The 19,897-nt window shown below is 49.6% G+C and overlaps 1 protein-coding gene across 2 annotated transcripts in view; it reads left to right on the forward strand.

The window, feature by feature from the left end:
* USP43 (ubiquitin specific peptidase 43) overlaps positions 1-19,307 on the forward strand; it is a 76,850-nt gene extending 57,543 nt beyond the window's left edge. For both annotated transcript variants that reach the window (XM_062216008.1, XM_062216009.1), the window contains exons 13-15: positions 310-468; positions 1,481-1,645; positions 17,669-19,307. In XM_062216008.1, coding sequence (XP_062071992.1) covers positions 310-468; positions 1,481-1,645; positions 17,669-18,660 — 1,316 coding nt within the window. In that variant the 3' untranslated portion in view covers positions 18,661-19,307. The remainder of the gene's footprint in view (positions 1-309; positions 469-1,480; positions 1,646-17,668) is intronic.
* Positions 19,308-19,897: the final 590 nt, after the last annotated feature.

Consider the following 19,897-nt stretch of genomic DNA (forward strand, 5'->3'; position numbering starts at 1 on the left):
CTCGAAGCTTTTCAGCCGAGATGGGGCAAAATTGGAGTTACTGTCTGATCACAGAACCTGGAACTCATTGCTTGCTGTTGTTGGTTTTGCCTAATCATGGGCACCACACGTAAAAGAGCAGCCTTCTCTATTAGTAAGAATCTGGGAATATCATTTACTGATCTTTCTGCACAAATGGCATTTCTGGCCCATATGTGGGCTGTTTTTGTGTTTCATTCTATTATACACATACCCATACTATGTCGGTAAGCAGTGTCTTCCTGCCTTGGGGTGCTCCAGTATTGAGACTGGGGGTTTGGGCCTTTGCAGCCTACTGCAGGAACTCCCTGGATGGCCACTGGTACAGCTACGATGACAGCACGGTGGAACCTCTCCAGGAAGACGAGATCAGCACCAGAGGGGCCTACATCCTGTTTTATCAGAAGCGGAACAGCATCCCACCCTGGTCAGCCAGCAGCTCCATGAGAGGTGGGTGCCGGGGCCCAGGAGAGGACAGGGGCTATGGGAAGTCACCATAAGACTTGGGAAGATGCTCAGCTGACCATCAAGGCCAGAAGAGCGAGGCAGGCATCTTGGAGAGGAGGCTCCTGGACCATCTGTCAAGGTGGCCATGCGGGATGGACATGTTTTATACTTCAGGAAAGGGGGGCAAAGGATGCTGCTTTTTTTTTTTTTTGGTAGCCAGGAGAGGTGACTCTTGGGACTGTGGGATTCCACACTCACTCACACCAAGCCAGATGCATTTAAGTGTGTGCCATTACACCTGTGTTAGTCCCTCGAGAAAGGAAGGGGAGGCTACAAAGGACACTCTGAAAAGTGCAGAGAAAAGACCATGCTGAAGATGACCCTTTTATCTTACTGGTGTCACTCTGGAAACCACTCATCCTTCTCCGTGGACTGAGCAAGGATTTTAAAGAATTGATCAGGGGTTCTGGTTACGGCCGCTGGAACATGGCCGAATAAAAGCCAAGAGCCTTTAGCAAATCTACATCCAATGTGGTGCAAGTCCAGGTCACGTTTTGCAGAAGGCAGAACAAAGCTCCGTAGCAGAGTCTGTGGGTTTTCTTACTATCTACACACAAAAGACAAAGCGAAGGTGTCTTTAACGCCCGTTATAAAAGAATTGATTTCCCTAGATTGGGGTTGTGCTCCTGCTCTCTTGTGGGCACTGGGGCTGGGATGCTGTTACTCTCAACTGTGGGTAGAAAAGTTCTTTGGTTCGGGGAAAACAACATGTGAGAAGCTGGGGCTGGTGGCAAGTAGTCTCGTGCTTTCCTGCACGTCCGAGGGCTGTCACCTGGGTACCCACTTCCAGGTTCCGCTCTGGTCCTTAGCTTCTGTTTCTGCAGTGCGGCTCTGGTTCTGTCATTCCAGGGCTGGGGGGCGGACGTGGGGATGGGGATGTGGCCACGAGACGCTGTCATGGGCCCCCAGGGCGGTGGGTCAGGTGCAGCCTGCCCTCTCTCTGCTCTCTCCGCAGGCTCCACCAGCTCCTCCTTGTCCGACCACTGGCTCATGAGGCTCGGGAGCACCAACGGCAGCACGAGGGGGAGCCTGCTGTCCTGGAGCTCCGCCCCCTGCCCCTCACTGGCCCGGGTGCCCGACTCTCCCATCCTCACCCACAGCCTCGGCACTCAGGAAAAGGGTATGCTGGCTCACTTTTTTGCTGATTTTATGTTCTATCATGGCCGTTATTCCTCCTCTTTCTATTTTAATTTTTTTAAAATGTATTTATGCGAGGGGTGAGCATTTTGCCTAGTGATTGAGACCTGCGTGGGACACCTGCATCCATATTGGAGTGCTTGTGTTTGAATCCCAGTTTCCCCTCGGATTGCAGCCACCTGTTAATGTGCACCCTGCGAGGTGACCAATGATGGTGGCTCCAGCAGTTGGGTTCCTGCCTCGCATGTGAGAGACATGGATTGAGTTGCTGCATCTCACCCTTGGATTCTGGGGGAGGAAACCAGTGTCTGTGTCTGTGCCTTTCAAGTAAATTTTTTGAAAATTAAAAAACAAAATGAGAGACCTAGGTTTATTTATTTGAGAAGCAGAGAGCATTAGAGGGACAGAGAGAGTTCTCATTCGCTGACTCATTCCCTGGATGTGGGTAATGGCTAAGGTTGGGCCAGGCTGAAGCTGGGGACCAGGAACTCAAACCAGGTCTCCCATGTGGGTGCCAGGGATGCAGCTACTTGAACTGTTACTACCGCCTCCCAGAGTGTTCATTAACAGGAAGCTGGAGTTAGGAGCTAGAGCCAGGTATTGAGCTAGGCATGCTGATGTACGATGCGGGCGTCTTAACTGATGTCTCAGATTCCAGGCCAAATGTCTACCCCAGCTCCTCCCCTCTATCAAGGTGTTAGCACATCTTAGCCTTGAGTGTAGAGGGTCAGTCACTTCCAGGAGTTTATTTATTTCTCAATAGAAGGTCTTCCATGAGCTGCCCTGCCTACCTCCTCTCCCCATCTACGACCCTCCAGCCACAGGCACAGAGTTTACTCAACATCTGTACATTTGACAACCATGGATACAAGCAACCATGGCAAGACAACATTCAGAACAAAAGTTGCACCTGTATTAAACAAGTACAGATTTTTTTTTTTGCTGTTATCCCTAAACAATGTAGTATAACAATTGTGTACATAGAATTTGCAGTGTCTTAGGTATTGCAGGTAACCCAGAGGTGATTTAAAGTATGAGGGAGGATGTACACAGCTTATGCCACCTATATAAGCCACTGGAGCATCCTCCGATCTTGGTGTCTGTAAGAGGTCCCAGACTCAGTCCCAGTGGATACCGAGGGACAACTGGACATTCTTTCTCTGCTCCATGGAGCTCACTGTCTCAGGAGGAATACAACAGGTAGACAAGTAAACGATGCAGTCATGTGATGGATTGCAGGGGTAAGAGCAGGAAGGAAGAAGGTACTGAGGGAGGGGAAGGCAGGCTCCAAGGGCCCAGGCAGACAGGGCTTTCTGAGGAGGGAAGGTTGAGTAGAGATTGGAGTGACTTGGAGAGTGGCTCGTGTGGAAGTCTGAGATGTGTGTTTCAGACTTAGTGGAGCACCCAAGGGTGAAGGTTGGGAGTGATTACGGATGTGTGTGAGGGGTGGAAGAAAACACAGCTGTGGCCAAGGCCAAGTGCACAAAGGGAGGTAGACAGGCCTGATCAGAACTAACTAACTGTTTGGAGCCTGGGTGAGCTTGGGCCTTTATTCCCAGTGCAGTGGAGACGTAATGCACCTGATTCATATTTTTAGAGGCCTTTTTTGGCTGCTAAAGGCCAGGTAGGCGGCTGCTTGTGGGTCCGTCCAGGTGAGAGAGAGGTGGCTTGGACCCATGTGTTCGGTAAAAGATGGTCAACTTGTGGGTGTATTTTGAAGACGGAGGAATAGCATTTGCTGATGTGGGGTGTGAGGGAAATAGCACATCAATATTCAGATGGTCCTGTGTAGGGGAGAAACTGAAGATCGTGCAGGAAAGCAAGGGGGTGATGGTAGAAGCCAAGTCTTAGTGAGAACCAAGTGTGTCTGTGTGTGTATTGAAACTTCACGAGGCCAGTGCCGCAGCTCACTAGGCTAATCCTCCACCTGCGGCGCCAGCACCCCGGGTTCTAGTCCTGGTTGGGGTGCCAGTTCTGTTCCGGTTGCTCCTTTTCCAGTCCAGCTCTCTGCTTGGCCTGGGAAGGCAGTGGAGGTTAGCCCAAGTGCACCTGTATGGGAGACCAGGAGGAAGCACCTGGCTCCTGGCTTCAGATCGGCACAGTGCCGGTCGTAGCATCCATTTTGGGGGGTGAACCAATGGAAGGAAGACCTTTCTCTCTGACTCTCTCTGCCTGTCAAACAAAACAAAACAAAACAAAAAAAGAAGCTTCATGGAAAATTTATTTTTGTAAGAATATTTTGAAAGCTGTACATAGTTTTTTCATAATGCTCATGGGAGACCCCTTATCTGAATAGATTTTATTTTTTAATTCCATTTTTCAAGAACTTTTTGAAGTGTCTCATTTCTGTATGTGTGTGTGTGTGTGTGTGTCCGTCTGCGTCTTTAGCCTCTGTCTAAACTAGAAACTGGTAGTACATACAAATTATGTTTTTAGTTTCCTTATTTCCTATTCTCTCCTAATTTAGTTCTTGTAAGCCAAACTTCCAGAAGTCTTATGTATTTATTTGAAAGGGGAAGAGAGAAAGAGAGAGAGAGAAAGAAAGAGAGAGAGAGCGAGCGTGCATCCTCCTGTGGTTCACTCCCAACAGCTGGGGTTGGGCTGAGGCTGCAGCCTGGAGCCAGGAACTCAGTTCAGGAGCTCAGATCCTGGAGCCAACACTGCTGCCTCTCTGTGCATTGGCAGGCAGCGGGAATCAGGAGCGGGAGCCAGGAATTGCACCCAGCACTCCAGCATGGGATGGGGATGTGCTAAGTGCTGGGCCAAATGCCCACCTCCAAGTTTCTTAAATAAAAGTTTTAATAGAGGGACCAGCGCTGTGGCGTAGAGAGTAGGGCCGCTGCTGGCATCCTATGTGAACGCCTGTTCGAGTCCCGGCTGCTCCACTTCAGATCCAGCTTTCTGCTGTGGCCTGAGAAAATGATGGAGGATGGCCTGGGTCCTTGGACCCTGAACCTGCGTGGGAAGACCCGGAAGAAGCTCCTGGCTCCTGGGTTCAGATTGGCGCAGCTCTGGCTGTTGTGGCCAATTGGAGAATGAATCAGTGGATGGAAGACCTCTCTCTCTCTCTCTGCCTCTCCTTCTCTCTCTGTGTGGCTCAGACTTTCAAATAAATAAATAAATCTTTAAAAAATTTTAATAGAAAACTTTGATATATTATTTATATATTATATGAATATAAATTTATATATTATATAGGAATAGTGTGTAGGTACACTTTATGGATTTCTTTTCTTTTGGAGTTTTGTAACAAATGAAAATCTTGCAGATGAACTATATGTAGCCTGGAAGAATCAGAAAAACTAAGAAATGTTATGTGTGTCATGAAAGCATAGAGTATCCATTCATGACAATCTATTTTACTATTTACTGTCATACCATATCTATTATATCAACATACATGCAAATCTATTAGGAGAAGGTAAAATTTATCAAAACTTGCTCAGAGGCTGGTATTGTGGCGATGCCGGCATCCCATACAGCTGCTCCACTTCGGGTCCAGCTCCCTGCTGATGCACCTGGGAAAACAGCATCCGGTATGGGTGCCGGTTGCAGTCCCGGCTGCTGCACTTCCAAACCAGCTCTCTGCTATGGGCTGGGAAAACAGTAGAAGATGGCCCAAGTGCTTGGGCCCCTGCCACCCATGTGGGAGACCTGGAAGAAGCTCCTGGCTTCAGCCTGGCCCAGCCCTGGCCATTGAGGCCATTTGAGTAGTGAACCAGCAGATGAAAGATCTCTCTCCCTTCCCCCCGTAACTCTACCTTTCAAATAATTGAATCTTAAAAAAAAATTTCTCACACAAATCCAGACCATAGATGGCACCATTTGCAGTCGAGAGAAATACAAACAAGCATAAAGATGTCTTATTAAATCATAATGCTTACAGTTAACCATAGTCCCTCCTGCACAGTTGTCCTAATTTTGTTGCCACTCCAGTTGCTATTGCAGTGAGCTTCAGGTGTTGTGAATTCAGAGTGACAGATGCCAGGCATCTTCCTTGGGCAGATCAACTCATTAGTAAATTGTGTCTTGCAGTGAAAATTACTCTCTGGGAATTCTCAATTCTTGTGTGTTTTCATCACGTGATACATATGATATGCAACATGTGTGCTCACGTGTATGTTATCAGTAGGCTTGCTGGTCCATAGTGCTCTATAAGTAGTCAGGTATTGGAGGAGTATGAAGTTATCTGTGGATTTTCCACTGCCTCTAACCCTGGAGTCGTTCCAGGGTCGACCTGTCTTGTATATCCCCAGGAAAGTCTACTAATCACAAATGCACATCTGATGCATTGTCATAAAATCAGTGTACTGAAGTAACAGGTTTTGTTTTTTTTTTTTTTAAGATTTATTTATTTATTTATTTATTTGAAAGGCAGAGACCCAGAAAGAAGAAAAAGAAGGAGAGAGAGAGAGAGAGAGAGAGAGAGAGATCTTCCATCTGCTGGTTCACTCCCCAAATGGCCACATGGCCAGGGCTGGGCCAGGCAGAAGCTAGGAGCTTCTTCCGGGTCTCCCACATGGGTGCAGGGACCCGGGCACTTGGGCCATCTTCTGCTGCTTTCCCAGGCACGTTAGCAGAGAGCTGGTTTGGAAGTGCAGCAGCCGGGACTCCAACTGGCATCCATACCGGATGCTGGTGCTGCAGGCAGCAGCTTACCCTGCCATACCACATACTGGTCCCAGGTGTAACAGATTAAGCAATAGAAAGTTCTGGACCCCAGCCCTCATGTCTCTATCAGTCATTACTATTTCCCTCCTTTCCAGCTGACTTTTTTTTTAAAGACTTATTCTATTTATTTGAAAGAGTCAGAGAGAGAGAGAGAGAGAATATCTTCTGTCTACTGGTTCATTCCCCAGATAGCTGTTGCAATGGCTGGGGCTGGGCCAGGCCAAAGCCAGGAGCCTGGAACTCCAGCCAGCTCTGTGCTACAATACTAGTCCTGTGTTCTGACTCCAAACACCATCGGTTTAAGTTCTAGAACTTTCTGGAAACAGAGCCTCATGCTGTACATTGTGTATTGTTTGGGACACTTATTATGTGTCACAATAGTCTTTTTTCATTGTATTCTACTTGTAAGTAAGAACCAACTCAAATCCATGGTTCTGTGGGCAGACGTTTATGTATGTGAGAGGGGGAAACATTTGTCTGTGGACTGTTGTGAATACAAAAGCCAAAAACGGATTTGGGAAAGAAGGGGGTGATGCCGGGGAGCCCCCTTTCTTCCTGTAGATGCACTGATGGTTGGGCCTGGTCTTTGAGTTACAGATTCATGGGTTCTTGAGTTACGCGTGGGGTCCCCAGAGATCCCTGCCCGGTTCTCTGTGGAGCATGTGTGGTGGGTTATCTCCGAGCCGTGTGTGCTGCTACTTCCCCCATCAAAATTCCCCACGCTGTGAGAACACATCACATTTTGTAGATTTCTTCTGTTGCAGTCACTCTTGAGGATTGTTTCTGGTGTGCAGCTCCTGCCAGCTGTGCAGGTCGAGCATCCTTGATCTGAAACCTGAAACACTCCGAAATTCGCAGCTTGTCCACAAGTGGAAAATTCCATACCATGAAACTTTGCTTTGTGCACAAAATTACTTAAACTGTTGAATGGCCTTACCTTCAGGCCATGTGTATAAAGCATACATGAAACATATGAGCTTCATGTTGAGCTGTCTCATTGTATATATGGAATATTGAAAATATGGAAATATCCCCAAATCCAGAAATCTGAAAGACTTCTGGTCCCAAGCATTTTGGATCAGGGGATACTCAGCCTGTACTGCTATGAATATTTTTGTCTGTGTCTTTGGTGTTTCTGTGTCTGCATTTCTGTTGGTATATATCTAGGAGTAGAATTGCTGGGATGTAGGGTATGCATTTATATGTATATTTTGTTTATTATATATTATATGTTTGTTACATATTCTATTTATGTATATATATATATTTAAGATTTATTTGAAAGTCAGAGCTACACAGAGAGAGAGAGGAGAGGCAGAGAGAGGAGAAGGAGAGGCAGAGAGAGAGAGTCTTCTATCCCCTGGTTCACTTCCCAGTTGGCCACAATGACTGGAGCTGAGCTGATCCAAAGCCAGGAGCCAGGAGCTTCTTCCAGGTCTCCAAAAAGGGTGCAGGGGCCCAAGGACTTGGGCCATCTTCTACTGCTTTCCCGGGCCATAGCAGAGAGCTGGATCGGAAGTGAGCAGCTGGGTCTCGAACCGGTGCCCATATGGGATGCTGGCACAGCAGGCAGTGGCTTTACAGCTGCACCACAGTGCTGGCCGCATATATTATGTTTATGTATATATTACATGTTCATAATCACCATTAGGTTGTTTCTTTGTACTTTGTGGCACCATCATATCCAAGTACCCAACATACCTGACAGGTACCAGGCTCTTATTACATATTTGTGACAGATGAGAGCGTCTGAAAGCTACACACACATGGCATTAGATGACCACTGAATCCAGCCATGTGGTTTATCGCAGTTCGTGTATCACAGTTCAGTTCATTTACTCCCTGTCGTATGGTGTTTCGGCTACCAGTGTGTCACTGTTAGACGTAATGCTGATAGGAACATGTACGCGCACTTGCATTTGTCTGACTGTCTTGGAACAGGGTTCTGAGCATCCATGCTGTTCAGCACAGAGTGCTGTCACTCACCTCGTCTGGGCATTTTTTTTTTCTTTTTTTAAATATTTATTTATTTATTTGAAAGGCAGAGTTACAGAGAGTGGCAGAGGCAGAGAGAGGTCTTCCATCCACTGGTTCGCTCCCCAAATGGCTACGATGGCCACAGCTGTGCTGATCTGAAGCCAGGAGCCTGGAACTTCTTCCAGGTCTCCTACACGGGTGCAGGGGCCCAAGGACTTGGGCCATCTTCTGCTGCTTTCCCAGGCCACAGCAGAGAGCTGGATTGGAAGTGGAGGAGCCAAGATTCAAACCGGTGTCCATATGGGATGCCAGCACTGCAGGTGGCAGCTTTGCCCGCTACGCCACAGCCCCGGCCCCACATCTGGGCATTTCTCTCCCTGACATTTGTTTTTAGTTCTGGACATTTAGGATAGTGTGTGTAAAATTAAAAAAAAAAAAAAAAAAAAAAGCGTTTATTCGTTCTTAAGCTTGTCCAGCCCTTGTCAGCACCAGCTGCACTGAGCTCAAAAATTCAGCCCAGCTCTGTCTAACGGCACAGAACCTCAGGCAAGTTCTCTGTTCTCTGAGGGAGAAAGGTGTGTGAGCTCCTCCTGTAAGAGGCATGGCTCTTCAACGTACCATCCTGGGAGGTGCCGGGCATAGCTCTAGAGCAACTCAGAGGCCGCAGGGTGGTGGTGGTGGTGGGGGCTACTTTAGGATTAGCAACTCCCCCAGACACCTGCAGGCAGTGCACCTGCCTGCTCGAAGGTAGCTCCCAGCATCCTTGGGAGAGGGGAGGCTGAGACTCAGCAGGGACGTAAGGAGTGGCAGGTGCAGCCCTCGAAAGCAGCTTGGCTGAAATTAGACCCCGTTGCCCCTGGATGCCTGCGTCCTGGCTCTGAGGCTCATGGACATAAATCGCAACTCGGAGTTCCTGGCGTGCAGGCGCTGAGAGAGAGGCTTGCTTCCTTGGGCCACTTTCTCTCTGAATAAAATGGGGACAGGTGTTGAACCTTGTTTGAGAAGCCCCGAAGATGATTGGAAAAAATCCAGCTTGATTTTCTTATTACACGTCAAGTATCCCCTTTCCAAAATGCTTGGGACCAGAAGTGTTTCAGATTTCAGAGTTAGATTTTGTTTTGTTTTTTGGAATGTGGATATAAACCTTGCCGGTGAGCTTTGTTCATCTGGAAGCCTGAGCTCTTGAAATGTTCCAAAATAAAACGAACTTTTTGTTTATTTTTTGTTTTACTTTTTTATTTTTAAAGTACTTATGTGCTTATTTAAAGTTACAGAGAGAGGGAGAGGCCATCTGCTGGTTCACTCCCCAGATGACTGCAACAGCCAGGGCCTGGAGCTTCATCTGGGTTTCCCACATGGGTGCAGGGCCCCAAGCACTTGGATTGTCTTCTGCTGACTTCCCAGGTGCATTAACAGGAAGCTAGATCAAAAGTGGAGCAGCCAGGACTTGACCTGGCACTCATGGGATGCTAGCACTGCAGGCAGCAGCTTAACCCGCTGTGCCACAGCGCCAGCCCAGGAAACTTTTTAAACATTATGCCAGCACCCAAGAGTTGCAGATTTTGGATTGGGATGCTCAACCCGTGTTGCTAAGCCTGGGCCAGATTAAAACCTCACAGTTTGCAGTCGCGATGGGTCCTACCTCTTCCCCTCACTCTTAGGGGTTTGGAAATCAGTGGGAGACTGACAGAGGTAATAGGGGTGGCTCCTGGCATTCAGTCCATGCTGGGCGGGGTGGTCAGGAGGCCACGTGTGCTGGAACGCCCAGGGATGGTTCCTCTCAGTAAGGAACTGCCCCTGCCCGGAGCCAGCTGTCCTGTAGCGAAACAGCAAAACACCGAGAGTCCGCAAACAGTGTTCTTCTACCAGCTCTGGTGTTGGGACATTGAAAACACAGAGTATTTCAAACGGAAATGAATGGATCTAAGTTTTTGTGGAGACTGCAGCTTATAGAACTAGGATTGGTATCGGGGGAGGCTCTACAAGGAAAAAGGTTATGTAAACACCCAGCATGAACATGTGAAAAACTGCTGGGGTCCTTCCCAGGGGTCCCAGGAGGCCAGGGGCTGCTGCTTTGTTTAAAAAATTGATTTATTTGAGAAGCAGAGTTACAAAGAGAGAAGGAGAGGGAGAGGGAGAGGGAGAGGGAGAGAGAGAGAGAGAGAGAGAGAGAGGGAGAGAGAGGTCTTCTATCTGCTGGTTCAGTCCCCAAATGACCGCAACTGCCAGAGCTGGGCCAATCTGAAGCCAGGAGCCAGGAGCTTCTTCCAGGTCTCCATGTGGGTGCAGGGGCCCAAGCATTTGGGCCATCTTCTACTGCTTTCCCAGGCCATAGCAGAGAGCTGGATATGAAGTGGAGCAGCCAGGATTTGAACTAGCGCCCATGTGGGATGGCACGGGCAGAGGCTTTACCTGCTTTGCCACAGCGCCAAGCTTCTGATGACAAATTTCCTCTGTGGCTTCTTTTGGGCCCCAAGGTCTTTGTTTTCTCCTTTGCGCTTTGCAGATTGGATTCCATTTCCATTTTGATTCCTTTGATCTAGAGTTATCTGGGAGTTTCAGGTATTTAAGGATTTTTTTTTTTAGGTCACCTTATTACTCTTTAATATCTATTCATATATATCAGAATCCAAGAATTTTACTTTCAAAATTAGCTCCCCATTTTTGTGACCAATTCTGTACTTATTTTATATATCTTCAGTGTTGATGAAAAATAGTGAATAGTGTAGATCAGGTGTGTTAATTTGTATTCCGTTCCCTGGTCTTTAAATTTACCTTCTCTAAGACTGGGTAGAAGAGAGATGTGTTGAAACCTCCTGAGTAGCTGTGTTTTTAATCAAGCACTTCTTGAATTGTAATAGTCTTGCATTATATTGACAGCTGCTTTGAGGGATGTCTGCTAGATCTTCTTTGAAAACTGCGCTTTTTATCATTAAAATGGTGCCCGTTATCCTGCTTAACTTCTATGTTGTTCAAGATTAATAATTTCACTCCCAGCTTCTTTCTTTTTGTGTCATTTGCCTGGTGTCACCCTCCTAGTGCTCTTCTCTTCTGCTTCATGAACTTTTTTTGAGTTTGTTTTAAGGGATTTCTGGTAAACAGTATGTTGCTGATTTTTTTTTTTTTTTTTTTGGTGTGCCTTTTTTAATGTCAGCAATTCAGAGCTTGTCTAATAACTGGGGAGTTCAGTCCATTCATACTTAACAACTGCAAAGCTTCATTCATTTCCCTTTTACAAATTGGGCTGGGTGTCTGCATGGCGGTTAACATGCTGTTTGAGGAAGGGCGTTACGCGACAGCGAGTGAAGCCGTCCCTTGGGATGCCGGCACCCATGTCAGAGTTTCAGTTCCAGTCCCCGCTGCTCTGCTTCCAGTCCAGCTCCCTGCTAATGCACCTGGGAGGCAGCAGAGGGTGGCCCAAGTGCTTGGGTCCCTGCACCCATGTGGGAGACCCGGATGGAGTTCCTGGCACCTGGCTTCAGCCTGGCCCAGCCCTGTCTATTGTATCCATTTGGGGTGTGAACCAACTGATGGACGATCTCTTTATCTCTTTCTCGATCTCTTTATCTCTTTCTCTCGTCTCTTCCTCTTCTCTCTCTCTCACTCTACCTTTCAAAGAAGTAAATAAATCCTTAGAAAACAAACAAAGGAGGCTGGCTAGTGTTGTGGCACAGCAGATTAAGCCACTGTTTGTGATGCCAGAATCCCACTGGGTGCCGGTTTAAGTCCTGGCTGCTCCACTTCCAATCTAGCTGCCTGCTAACGTGCCTGGGAAAGCAGTGGAAGATGGCCCGAGTCCTTGGACCTCTGTACCTGTGTGGGAGACCCGGAAGAAGCTCCTGGCTCCTGGCTTCCGATTGGCACAGCTCCAGTCATTGCAGCCATCTGGGGAGTGAACCATGAACCAACAAAGACCCCTCTCTCTCTTTCTCTCTGCTCCTCTGTAACTCTGCCTTTTTTTTTTTATTATTAAGATGTATTTATTTATTTGAAAGTCAAAGTTACACAGAGAGAGAAGGAGAGGCAGAGAAAGAGAGGTCTTCCATCCACTGGTTCACTCCCCAGTTGGCTACAATGGCCAGAGCTGCGATGTAATGGCTTTACCCACTATGCCACAGCACTGGCCCTATAACTCTGCCTTCCAAATAAATAAACAAATGTTTAAAATATATATATATATAAATGTATATATATAAAACATACATATATATGTATATATATATGTATATATATGTATGTGTATATATATATATACATACACTGCTTGGGACACCTGCATCTCCTATCTGAGTCCCTGAGCTTGACTCTCAGCTCTACTTCTAATTCCAGCTTCCTGCTCATGTACACCATGGGAGACAGCAGATGATAATCCCAGTGCTGGGCCCCTGCTGCTCACATGGAGACCTCGTTGGAGCTCTGGGCTCCTGGCCTCAGCCTGGCCCAGCTCTGGCTATTGCAGGCATTTGGGGAGTGAACCATTGGATGGAAGAGCTCTCTTTGTCTCTATCTACCTACCTACCTACTTTCTTACCTTCCAAGTAAAATGCAAAAAGAAAATTATATCACCCCTTCTCTTCCTTAGCTTTGCCAAGTTGTTTGTCCGAATGTTCGTTCAGAAGTCCTGCTCTTTTGTTTCCTCTCCATTTTGTTGCTTGCTCCCCACTCTCCCAGTATTCGAGGGGTTCTGTTTCCTTACTGCTGTCTCTCTTTCCCCCAATCAGATGTCACTTGTCCCTGTCATCACCCCAAAGTGAAAGCCCCGGGAGTTGCCTTCCTGTGCCTCTCTGGCGTCTGTTTTGGGAGCTGCGCCCTCTCAGAACCGCCCAGCCTTGGATCCCGCTAAGGAGGTCGGGTCCTCTGTGGTCTAGAGGGTTGCTGGGTGGTTCCTCTCCAGTCCCTCTGGGTGGCACTGAATCCCACAGGACCGGCTGGAGGGCACAGGGCTCACCCAGCTCACTGCCACCCCTGGTCCTTCTCTTCAATGTCACCTCCCCTCTCGAGGTCCTGCGCTCGGCTGCGGCCTGAGCTCGTCTGCGAGCTCCAAGTCTTTGCACAGCCACACGTGTCATCTTCTCCCTGGGAGTGGACGGCAGCCTGGCTGCTGGTGGGGCTCTGGGGTCGTGGGGCCTTCCTGGTGGGCGGCTGAGGCCGTGGCTGTTTTCCCACGGTCTGCCCAGCTCCTAGTGTCTCACCTGCAGGCTGTGTTTCGTTATGGGGGTGTCAGTCTTTCTTCCTGGCTGGAAGCTTTGAAGATCTCTCCCTTTGACCTTGGAGTCCAGGGCATGCCGAGGTTCATCAGCCCTACCTTGAACTTGGGGATGTCTTACCTTCTGCCAACCCAGGCCTCTGGTAAAGCGAATGTCCTTTTCGGTTTTTGGCTTCACTGTAGTCGCTGCTGCTTCTCAGATTCTTGTTACTTGCCTGTTGGGTCTCCATCGTCCTGTTTTTTCCCCCTTGGCTTCCACCTCTTTGCCGTTTTGCTTTTCAGTGTGAGACAGTCCTTTGCTTCGTCTTTCAGGGCGCTCTGTGTGAGTCTCAACAGTGATCCTGTGCACGCTTTCCACTCATTTACTGCGTTTAAAAAAAAATCATTTAATTGTGATTGAAAGGAAAGATAGAGAGAGAAATCTTCCATCTGCTGGCTCACTCCCCAATGTGCCCACAACAGCCAGAGGCTGGACCAAGCCGAAGCCAGGAGCTGGGAGCTCAATCCAGGTCTCCCATTTGGGTGGCCCGGACCCAAGTACTTGAGCCATTATCACGTTCCTCCCAGACAGCGCCCGAGCAGGAAGCTGGCTCAGGAGTGGAGCTGGGTCTTGAACCCGGGCCCTGTGATGTGGGATGCGGGCATCCCAAGCGGTGCCTTTCGCTGCTGTGCCAAGCGCCTGCCCTGTTGTCTGCGTCCTTAATGCGGCTTAAGGTTCTGAGCCCTGCCTGGTGCTTAGGCCAGGCTGGCTGGAAGTAGCGATGTTGCAATGCCTCCTCAGAGTGGGGCGTGAGCCAGGGTTAACACTGGAGCCTTCCTGAGCACCACCCCTCCCTCCAGCTCCCAGCAACCCCCAAGGGGTTGCATCCACCATGGACTAGGAGCTGGACGCTTGGCGGAATGGGTGCTGCTCTCGCCCTCCCTTGGTCCTGCTGCCGTTTATTTCTGAGTCTTTCTCTCCAGCGATCTCTCGCTCAGATCCTGCTCTAACGTCCAATAAATAGAAAGCGAGTGGGTAAAGACAGCAGGCGCTCTTCCACCGCTGTCTTGGGAGAGAGGAGGGACGAGCTCCATCGGGCACCCGTGGCTCCCGCCTGCTCGGGCGTCGCAGCCAGCCCTGGCCCAGGGCCCTGTCATTCCAGGAAGAAAGGAAGGGCGGTTATTAAGGGCAGCTGCCAGGCGCTCCGGCCACCTGCCAGGGCTCCGGGCCACGTCCTCTGATTTTGAAAGGCGAAAAGCCACAGCTTTGTCCTCTGACCACAAAGCCTCCCTTTCTGCCCTTCCCGGGCCTGCGGAAGAGAAAACAAATGAAACCAAAACCAGGAAACCACACGCATCTCAACCCCCCTCTACCCCGGGGAGCAGAAAGGTCAACCCAAGGTGAAATGACAAAGTATCTTGGGCGAAACAGTGTCTATTCCTGGCTAATCTAAAGCAATGCTTTAAAGAAAAGAGATACCAAAAATGATCTGTGGAAGACCTGAAAGGGAAAATCCTGCAGGACCTTGGCGGTGCTGTCATCTCCTGTGGTTCCTGAGCTTTTCTTTTTAAAGATTTTATTTACTGAAGAGGCAGAGTTACAGACAGAAAAAGGGAGACAGAGAGAAAGGTCTTCCATCCACTGGTTCACTCCCCAAATGGCCACAACTGTTGCTATGGGGCTGATCTGGAGCCAGGAGCTTCTTCCGGGTCTCCGACACAGGTGCAGGGGCCCAAGGACTTGGGCCATCTTCTACTGCTTTCCCAGGCCATAGCAGAGAGCTGGATGGGAAGTGGAGCAGCCGGGACTTGAACCAGCACTCATATGGGATGCCACTGTTGCAGGTGATGGCTTAACCCACTGTGCCGTGGCGCCAACCCCTTCCGTGAAGTTTGGAGATCTTCATATATTCTCATTAGAAATGTTGGGATGGGGCCATCACTGTGGCAGAGCGGGTAAAGCTGCTGCCTGCAGTGCTGGCATCCCATGTGGGTGCCGGTTTGAGTCCTGGCCACTTCATTTCCAATCCAACTCCCTGCTAATGTGCCTGGGAAAGCAGTGCAAGATAGGCCCAAGTGCTTGGGCCCCTGAACCCACATGGGAGACCTGGAAGAGGCTCCTGGCTCTGGATTGGAGCAGCTCCAATCGTTGCGGCCAATTGGGGAGTGAACCAGGGGATAGAAGACTTCTCCTCTCTCTGTCTCTGTCTCTCTGTCTCTGCCACTCTGTAACTCTGCCTTTCAAATAAATAAATAAATCTTTAAAAAAATAAAAAGTTTGTGAAAACACGTCTTATGGAAGAATTATGCATGGTTTCAAAATTGTTTCTACTCAGACAAACTTATCTTTATGTTATCCTTTTTGATATTTATTTGTAAAGTAGAGTTACAAAAAGAGAAAGAGACCTTCTAAACACTGATTGACTACCCAGTGGTTGCAAAAGCCGGGACTGGGCCAGGCCGAAGCCAGGATCCAGGAACTCCATCTGGGTCTCCCGGGTGGATGCGGGGGCTTAAGCACTTGGGCCATCTTCTGCTGCTTTGCTAGGTGCATTAACAGGAAGCTGGTTAGGAAGTGGAGCAGCAGCTGGGGCTCAAACATGTTCATACGGGACGCCGGCAGTTTAACCACTGCACCACAACTCCAGCCCCTAGCCTGTCTTCTAGTTCTGTTTTCCACAAGCATCAGAAATGCCCTCGCAGTTAGTGCAAGACACGGAAGGAAGGCACTAAGTGCAGCTCTTTGTGCTTGTTTATTTTTTACTGATAAGGCAAGAGAGCAGAGACTATTGCCTTTGGAAGGTGCAGGTACTGAGTTTGAGCTGGAAAAAACAGACACATAATGCTGAGCCTTCTGTTCTGTGCAGACTCTTAAAGATGGCTACCAAGTTGGTCGGCGCCGTGGCTCAACAGGCTAATCCTCCGCCTTGCGACGCCGGCACACCGGGTTCTAGTCCCGGTCGGGGCACCGATCCTGTCCCAGTTGCCCCTCTTCCAGGCCAGCTCTCTGCTGTGGCCAGGGAGTGCAGTGGAGGATGGCCCAAGTGCTTCGGCTCTGCACCCCATGGGAGACCAGGAGAAGCACCTGGCTCCTGCCATCGGAACAGTGTAGTACGCCGGCCGCAGCGCGCTACCGCGGCGGCCATTGGAGGGTCAACCAACGGCAAAAGGAAGACCTTTCTCTCTGTCTCTCTCTCACTGTCCACTCTGCCTGTCAAAAAAAAAAAAAAAAAAAAAAAAAGATGGCTACCAAGTGATGTCCCATCTTGGGGCTGGATGCCTCTGAAACAGAGTTTTCTTGGGGTTCTTCACTGCCCAGGCACGGAGAGGCCATGGGTCTAGAATTCATGGATTCAATCTGCCACAGATCGAAAATATTTGGGGGAAAAAACAAAAAGTTTTTTTTCTTACATCTGCCCTAAACATGTATGGGCTATTTTTTCTCACTCCCTAAATGATGCAGCCTTCCCACAGCATTTTCATTGTACTAGATATTGCAGTAGAGATGATTTAAAGTGCATGGGAGGGCACTGCCCCATTTAATGTAAGAGACTTGAGCATCTGGGGCTGGCACTGTGGCATAGTGGATAAAGCCGCCACCTGCAGTGCCTGCATCCCTTATGGGCACCAGTTCGAGTCCTGGCTGCTCAACTTCCAATCCAGCTCTCTGCTGTGGTCTGGGAAAGCAGTGGAAGATGGTGCAAGTCCTTGGGTCCCTGTACACACATGGGAGACCCTGAAGAAGCTCCTGGCTCCTGGCTTCGGATTGGCTCAGCTCTGGCTGTTGCAGCCAATTGGGGAATGAACCAGCGGATGGAAGACCTCTCTCGCTCGCTCTCTTTCTGCCCTTCCTTCTCTCTGTGTAACTCTGACTTTCAAATAAATAAATAAATCTTAAAAAAAAAAAAAAAGAGAGAGAGAGACTTGAGCATCTCTGGGCTCAGGTCTCTGCGGGGGTCCAGGAGCCAGTTCCCCGTAGGTGCTGAGGGCTGACTGCCCCTTCCTTGGGCCCATTTCTGTGGCTCCTGGTGCTGAACGGGTCCTGTGGAACAGTGGGAGAGACCAGCGGTGCTCCCTAGGGCAGCGTGCATCTGGCTGTTGGCCACGTCCTCCATGGCCAGCGGTTACTCCCGCCGCAGCCCGAGGTGCTGACGGTCTTGGTGTCTCTTTCAGGAGGGCCAGAGGCCAGGTCCTGGGGACGAGGTGCCTGCGGCAGGAGCACCAGCATGAAGGCAGCCGCTCCTGCCCGAACCAAGCACGGGCCCTTCAAGACCATGCCCCTCCGGTGGTCCTTCGGGCCCAGGGAGAAGCGAGCCGGGGCCTCTGCTGAGCTGGTCGAGTACCTGGAGTCCAGGCGCCGGCCTCGGTCCACGAGCCAGTCCATCGTGCCACTGCTGACGGGCGCCGCCGGCGGGGACGAGAAGTCAGCTTCACCGAGGCCAAACGGCACAGCTTCTGCTAAGGCTGAAGATGGCGGAGGAGCCAGCGAGAGGGCACTGTCCACAGTGCCCTGTCCCCAGGGCCACCCGTGTCCAGGCCCGGTCCCTGGAAACCCAGCAAGGAAACTGAAGGATCACGCGAGTCAGGACATCCGGCTCCCCAAAAAGTTTGACCTGCCCCTTGCTGTGATGCCCTCGATGGAGAGTGAGAGACCAGCCCGGCCGGAGGGCCAGAGAGGCACGAGCTGGAAGGGCAGCGGCCACGTGGGAAGCCAGAGCAGCCCCCCTTCCCCCTCCACGGGGCTGTCCCGAGACAGCAGGGACAGTCGCCGGGATCCCACAGCCAAGGCGGGGGTGACTGCGGGGGACGCCGAGCGGGACAGACCCTTCCAGGGGACGCGCACCCTCCTGAGGTCTGTGTTTTGGAAGAAGGAGAACAGGAGGATCGATGTGGCCGAGGGCTCCCCGCCGCCGGGGAGTGGCAGGCTGAGCCCTGCCGTGGACCTGCAGGCTCGAGGTTCATCCCCCACCCTCAGGGATGTCCAGTCTGCTCCCAGCTCCCTCCACCTCCCCCGCAAAGCCAGCAGGCCTCCGAGAGGCAGCGCCCTGGGCGTGACACAGAGGTTTGTCCCCGGGGAGCAGACCCCCTGTGGCACCCTGCAGAGGGTGAAGTACCACACCCTTTCCCTAGGACGAAAGAAAAGTCTGCCGGAGTCCAGCTTCTGATAGGCGTTGCCGTGTTGCAGGAAGCTGGCACTTTGCACTGAGCAGCTGCAGGCAGCCCTTGTTGAGGGGGCATTTTCAGGAAGCCAGCTGTCTTGCAATCCCTGAAAAATCCTTTTTCTGGTCTCCGTTATCTAGACTTGCAAACACCTAATGTCCAAATAAACCCATGTCCAAATACCGTCTTGTATTATTGGGTGCTTTGCTACAATCTGGCCACTAGAGGGGAGCGTTGGGTCAGCATTCCCATTTCAGGGCAGGAATGGCTGTTTTGTTTAAAGAAGTTCCAGAGCCAATGTAACTGTACTACAGAGTGATGATTTGAGTGTGGGCAAGCCTTAAGGCATGGCTCTTTAGGTGAGCCTAGTTGATAAGAATCTTCCACGTCATGTTGAATATTGTCATTGACTTCCTCCTTTGCTCTTTTTGTAAAAGACTCACAAGGGAAATCTTTTCCTTCTAATGCTTCTCTGGGGACATTAAAGATGCCGGAAAACAAAATAAAAGTGATGGAAAGACAAGATTTGGAGAGAGAGAGAGAGATGGGTGAAATGGTGGGGATTTTAGAAGAGAATTTAATATATAACAAAATACTTATTAAAGTTTTTCAAGGTATTTTAAAAAGATAACTATTTTGATACTAAGGGGAAAAGGAGGTTCTTTTTATTTATGAAATCTATGTATAATTTTAATAAAGTCCTGTCGATGGAACACGTGTTGGGTGTCTCAGTGATTCCAGTTGGTGAAGGAACTTATCACTCCGGCTGTGGGAACTTGGCTGGTTACTGTAGCCAGCAAAGTGGTGTCTTGGGTTCTTTCTGAGACTTCATGCTTTCTTTTTGTATCGGAAAAAACTGGTGTAGGAGAACCAGCCGCCAAAGGCAGGAGGGACCCAGGGACCCAAGGAAGACGCAGATGAGTGCATGGTCATGAGACAGTGGTTTTCTGTGCCAGAAGACTGGAAGAAAGGGGTTTTCTAGACAAGGGTGGCTATATGGAAGGCAGCTGGATTTTTTCAAGAAGAGACAGGTGTCAGTTCAGAACCACTTTGTTTACCCTATGTTGGGGCTTGGGTTGATTTCCGGGGTCACCTAGAGGTCATGATGGGGAGTTACATGGAGTCGCAGTTCCTGCCCAAGATGGCTGCCATGTCCAAGATGGCTGCTTTATGTCCAGAGGAATCCCTACAGCTTCTCATTCAAATCACGTGCTGTGTCCTAAAGCAGCAGGAGCCTCTCTC

This window comes from Lepus europaeus, chromosome 18, assembly GCF_033115175.1.
Source record: "Lepus europaeus isolate LE1 chromosome 18, mLepTim1.pri, whole genome shotgun sequence".
Taxonomy (NCBI): Eukaryota; Metazoa; Chordata; class Mammalia; order Lagomorpha; family Leporidae; genus Lepus; species Lepus europaeus.